Source organism: Carassius gibelio, chromosome B14, assembly GCF_023724105.1.
Source record: "Carassius gibelio isolate Cgi1373 ecotype wild population from Czech Republic chromosome B14, carGib1.2-hapl.c, whole genome shotgun sequence".
NCBI classification, from domain to species: domain Eukaryota; kingdom Metazoa; phylum Chordata; class Actinopteri; order Cypriniformes; family Cyprinidae; genus Carassius; species Carassius gibelio.
In genome coordinates this window covers 23561804-23567986 of record NC_068409.1, presented here as the reverse complement: position 1 = coordinate 23567986, position 6183 = coordinate 23561804, and the positions used below count along the sequence as shown (strand labels likewise).

The 6183-nt window shown below is 34.1% G+C and overlaps 1 protein-coding gene across 1 annotated transcript; it reads right to left on the bottom strand.

Annotated features, from left to right (window-relative positions):
* Window positions 1–1791: 1791 nt before the first annotated feature.
* il12ba (interleukin 12Ba) lies at window positions 1792–4996 on the bottom strand. Its single transcript, XM_052575015.1, has 7 exons — window positions 4200–4996; window positions 3813–4076; window positions 3066–3168; window positions 2781–2959; window positions 2538–2701; window positions 2234–2343; window positions 1792–2105 (listed from the first exon to the last, which is right to left on the bottom strand). The coding sequence occupies exons 1-7, from the start codon at window positions 4294–4296 to the stop codon at window positions 2045–2047; spliced, it is 978 nt and encodes a 325-aa protein (XP_052430975.1). The 5' UTR covers window positions 4297–4996; the 3' UTR covers window positions 1792–2044.
* Between the last annotated feature and the right edge of the window lie 1187 nt (window positions 4997–6183).

Here is a 6183-nt window from a genome sequence, read left to right as displayed (position 1 = left end):
TTTTTTGTGGGGTTACGCACATATACTGTAACATATTTAATTGTGTCAGTGTCAATATATATATGGACCTTACTGTATAGGCCTATATAGAGAGAGACAGAGATAGATAGATAGATAGATAGATAGATAGATAGATAGATAGATAGATAGATAGATAGATAGATAGATAGATAGATAGATAGATAGATAGATAGATTTAAAGAAGTGTAATGATCTATCTCTGCTTCTTCACACAGAACAAAAGAAAAAGCATGTGGTGAAAAACTGTTGACCTTAATCACACTTTGTGGGGAATTATCATCTCCCAACCCCTAGTAATTTCTCCTCTTGTGGTGAAGACACAGCTGGCTCAGCTATTCACTCATGTCGATGTGAACTTCCCTCCTGTATGAAGCATCATTTACGGAGTATGAAGTAGCACTACGATGTAGGAATATACGGTAACTATCCATTCAGTAATAAAATACAATAGGTCACATGTTAACCCACAATGGCGGTGCCAAAGCAGCTGTCTTGTGGTAAACCAAAACAATAGTTTCAAAAACAAGAGCCCTGAATCATGTCAAAATCACAATCTCATCATTTTCATCTTGAATTTGTTTGTTTGGTGAAAACTCATTTGTGAAATTACTGTTAGATGCTAAAAGAATAACAGGGAGATCACTGTAGACATTTCAGACTGTACTCTACCTATTTGCATATTAAATTTTTCATATCCACAGAAGGGATGTCTGCTACATATAGACTGTAAATCATTTAATTATGAGATTGTTTCTATCAGCCTACTATAAGAGCACATGTCCTAGAGGGAGTGAGCCAATATTCTCTTTTAGTCTCTATCCTTCATAAGTAGGTCAGCAATCTGAACCCTGTCTCTCATAATGATGTTGAGGAAATGCTTATTAAATCAAGCTTTTTTTTTGTCGCACTTGCCCTGAAATAACTGTTAACTGAAAAGAGTGACTAAGACCTTCTCAAGGTATACATCTCAGTCTTATAAACCTCAATGTTTATTCCCAGACATAATGCATTTAACCAAGTAAATGTACAGGCTCTTTTTTAATTACATGATCTATTTTCATTTTTTCATTTTCATTCACCTCATTTAAAATTGCTTTCTGTCTGGTTTGTGATTAGTAGAGTTCCAGTCACAGCTGATCAGATAAGTTAATGATATAGCCCTTTCATATAAACATTTTATTATATATTTTTTTATTATTATTATTATTATTTTTTTTTTTGTCATTTACCAGTTTCAGTTAATGAATGGCAGGTGTGTTTGGGTAAGTTCCTCAAAATGAGTTAGTAATGCACCAATTGTGTCATTTCCAAAAACCCAACATTTGTGTTTTTTACGACAGGCAATTCATGGTGGTTAATGTCACTCATGTGTGTTACACATGTTTTTTCCAGGCTTCAATACAGGACTTGTTTTTCACACAACACTTGAACAATCAGTAATCAGCTGATTTAGGTGGTTCTTTTGATTTGATGCCCGAACTGGGGAATAGCATGTCGCTTTGCTCCACATTGAGATGTGACAGTAATTCCTGTCTTGAGCAGTCTTATGTGTGATCTACAGAGAAAGAAAACACATTTGCACATAATTAGGACCCTAACGAAGTCCAAACCTTTCAATGTGAGTGATATTTAGCAAAATACACACTGCATAATTGTTTAGAACTGGTGAGGCATCAAGTGAAACCAAGTGAACTTGTGAGACATCAAGGGAAAACTAAACATTACAAAGCAAAACCGAATTAAGAGCATATAGATGTTTTATGTCTTAAATAATCAAGTAAAGACATCAGCAATCATAATAAATACATTTAACACAGTTAAAATGCACTACAGTTATAAATAATTCATTTAAGAGCATAAGTGTTATTACAATAAATACATTATTACAAGAACACATATTATGTGTTTGCATTTAATTACACAGTATATGACCATAGAAGGTCTTATAGAGTCAGTCATTGTTCATAACTACAGAAAGCATCATAATGGTTCTATTGATTTTGATTTAATGATGCATAATAAATTATAGCGTCTTTAACTTTGGTTCTCTGTTCCTCTGCTTTCCGTTTTTCCTGGTTTTGCATCTAAAAATGAACAGAGAAACTTTGTATTATAATGTGAGCAGAAAATAAACTTTTGTAAAGCTATAAGGACATTTAAATGGGAGTAGAGCAAATTGCTAATGAATATAACAAATCTTAGATACACATACTTGTACTGGCTCCAGTCACTCCATGAGGAATTGCAGAATTCGTCCTTGGCTCTCACACACACACACATCCCTTTTGTCACTGGCAGCTGGTGACTTTGTGTGAATAAAATCTGAGCAAAACAAATATTAATATATTTAAAGTTCTGACCAAAATGTAAAAAAAAAAAATCTATATTACAATTGAAAACAGTTCTTTTAAATTGTAACAATTTTTCATAATATTACTGTTTTTATCGTATTTTTTATTAAATAAATGCAGCCTAATTATTCCGGATAGTCTTTTGACCAGTAGTGTGTTGATTACCTCTTGTAAGTTCGGTTTGGAGCAGTCACATTTTTCACGTTTCCGACAGCGAACCACTTGGAACATGAGAGGGAAGTAAGATGATGGTGTGTTCCAGGAGTGTGGGTATTTGACCTCTACTGATGTTTTGTTGATCCTACTAATAGGCACCACATCAGGCCTCACTACGGAGAGCAGAGAAAAGTTAATATTTAGTTTAGCAGCAAACGGATTCAATTTTCTTAGCAGTTTTTGAGAGCTCACCGATATCCATGAAGTAGAACTTTGTATTGTAGGATTCAACAACAAAGCTGCTTCTGAAGTATATGGTCAGGTTGATGCGCTCCACCTCCTCTGCATAAGAACAGTAGTCATGGTCCAAGCATGTGATAGACTGTCCTCCGTCATCCAGACTGCAGCTGATGTTGCTTCCACCATGAGGGCTGGAACAGAATCAATCAAGATTTTTTTTTTTTATTACTATTGATTTATTTTTCTCCATTGCGTCATTGCAGATCGCAGAGCCTAAGGTAAGACTGAGAAACTTACCGTGTGGCTTTGATATGAACAACATGGCCATTCCTGTTCTCACCCCATTCCCATTTACATTTGAACGAACCTCCGTAGTTATTTGTTGAACAATCAATGTAACCTTGTTAGGTAATTCAGTAAAAAAAAAAAAAAAAGTTATTCAGTAATAAAATGATGATAAACGAAAACATGTTATATAAATTATAAACACTACCATTCAAACATTTGCAGGGGAAATTTATAATTATTATTTTTAAAGAAATTAATGCTTTAATTCAGCTTTAATTTATTTAATGCATATATTTTATTCATAATGCTACAACAGATTTAATAAATGCTATTCTTTTGAACTTTAAATTCATACAATCAAGAAAAAAAAGAAGTTTTTTTAAGCACCAAATTAGAATGATTTCTGAAAGATCATGTGACACTGACGAGTAATTACTGTTTAAAATGAATTAAAGTACATTCAAATAGATTTTAAAAAATCATATATATATATATATATATATATATATATATATATATATAATATTTCAGTTTTACTGTTTTTACTTACGTTTTTCTAAAATAAGTGAACCTTTAATGATCATCAAAAATTTTAATCCTACTGACCCCAATATATTTTTGTACAAATAACATGATATAATTTAATATTTTACTGTTAAAAAGTTTCACTATTGAAGACTTGAAATGATAAAAAATCTTTACAATTTTTAAAATCAATATCACGACAAGTTTACACAATGTTAAAGATGGTTGTACCTTTCTCAGGAGTATTCTTGATAAACTTCCTGAAGGACCACTGAGCCAGCACCAGTGTGTGGTTTAGATAGGATCCCTCACTGTTGAAACAGGAGAAGTTGCCCCCCTTCCAGGCCTCCACTGTGACGACGATCCTGTTTCCTTGATCCTCCAGATTTTCCTCGTTGTTTCTGGTCCATGTAATATTTTCCCCTTCATAGGCTTCTCCACAGATAAGTGGCACCATGTTTACATCTTCACTTGCATCGACATTCACAACAAGCACTGATGATAGAGAACAGAAAAACATGTGAGAAGTGCAAATATAACAATATATGCTTTCATTCTAATAAAATAAATTCAGCAGTTTAGAAAAGAGAGCTCAAGTATTTTTTCAGACAAACAAACCATTTGGTTTAAGTGTCCAGTAACTCTCAGCTGTTTTGATGGATCCGTCAGCAGAGGACCGGAGAAACACCAACATACTCAAAAAGAGAAAAAACATCTGTTGGTGGAAAAAAGAGAAAAGTTTAGACTGCAATGAATACTCTTAATCACTGGTTCTCAGTTGTGACTGCAGGTTTAATCTTACAGAAGGTTAAAAAATGCAACTATTTCATTAAAGTTGTGCTTTTAAGAAAGCAAAATCGAGACTTATCAACTTCTAAAAGATAAGTGAAAACATTACATATCATGTTGTATCTAGTTAAGCGCTTTGTTTTGTAATATGGATATTACTAACAGAACAAACAATAGGCTAAATATTTTATTTGTTAAACTGGTAAATGATACTTCAGTAGTTGTTTATGCAAGAATAACATTGCTAATTATGTGCTGATAATCTTACATATTATTGGGCCTATGCAATAAAAATGCATTAAAATATATTTAAACAAAATAACTGAGCGGTTATTTTAATGACAATATAAAATGAGTTTGAAATAAGACTTACCATCGATCGGTCAAAAATCCAACAAGATTGACGTCCACAACCAGAATGACTTTGCTTTGTTGTTGTGTTTAGAATGCAAGCTTATAAGTAAAATGTCAGGAGGACAGAATTTCCCTGACCAGGAAAAGTCCACTGCAGGTTATAGAGGAAGCAAACCCTGCATGAGCAACTCCATCATCACTAATTCTCTCACTTCCACTGAACCTTTTCACTGTCCACTCTCTTCTCTAATACTGGACTATTTAGAGCCTATACATTAACACAACCCATTCGATATATATATATATATATATATATATATATACACATATATATCATTATTCTTTACCAGATTGTATTATATTGGGCAGGAAAACATAAGACATGAAATTGCTAAGTGGTTTCCAAGGCGGACTATAATTGAGCCTAGGGTGGGAAAAGATATTAAGTCAATATTTGTTTTCCAACACCTTGGGTATTTTTGCCACAAGTTCTCATCTAAAAGCCAGAGGATGATTTACCTGGTTGTGTTACTGTGTTTAATTTGCTTGTCCCTGCTATCCTTTGGTTTTTCCATTTCACAATTGGGTTATTCCCCTTTCCTGTCAGATAATGACATTGAGTGATTTGTGCATTTAAATTACTGATTTTAAAAATTACTGAAACTGATTACTGATTTAAATTTCACAATAAATAATGATGACACTATTCCACCTGACATATCAAAAGAGTTTTAAATGCCCGGATAACATAGAAAAAAAAAAGGAAAGAAAAAAAGGAAACAAAACTGTCAGTAGGCATTTTCCCAAGCTGTTGTTATAAAAAGAGTGATAAGAAATAGCATTGTAATTTTTTTATAGCCTATGCCTACTTAGAACATGGACTTTTTACCAATAATAAACCACTTATTAAAGGGGTCATATGATGCGATTTAAATTATTCCTTCCTTTTTGGAGTATTACAAGCTCTTGGTGCATACAGAAGATCTGTAAAGTTGCAAAGACTAAAGTCTCAAATTCAAAGATATATTCTTTATAAAAGTTAAGACTCCTCCACACCTACCTGAAGCGGCTCGTTCTAACACACCCCCACATCTCTACGTCACTGTGGGAAGATTAACACCACCCTAATGTTCACACAAAGAAAGGCATACCCTTTATTCTCGATGTAGTATTGCTGTTGCCACCATCATGTCGTATAGACGCTGTGTGTTTCACTGTGAAAGTGAAACTACTTTGTTTGGCCTTCCAAAAGAGGACGATACTCGATGCGTCATGCCTGGAGCTGATCCGTGCTGGTCACTGAGGAAATACATCAATTTTGCACTGTGGATCGCCGGATCGGCTTTCACCATGGCTTACTCCTTCGTAGAATCCGCCGGCCGCGCCGTTCTAAAGCCGTGCTCACTCTAGGCCTCCAGCCTCTGCTTACTCAAGGCCGTGGTGTGTGACGCTGATTTGT

Bases quoted from the DNA above. Each gene is read 5' to 3' on its own strand.
- il12ba (XM_052575015.1), bottom strand. From the start codon at position 4,296: ATGTTTTTTCTCTTTTTGAGTATGTTGGTGTTTCTCCGGTCCTCTGCT. The intron at 2,702-2,780 runs GTGAGCTCTCAA...TGCTCTCCGTAG, and splicing joins GTTCTACTTCATGGATATCG to TGAGGCCTGATGTGGTGCCT. The intron at 2,344-2,537 runs GTAATCAACACA...TGTTTTGCTCAG, and splicing joins CCAAACCGAACTTACAAGAG to ATTTTATTCACACAAAGTCA.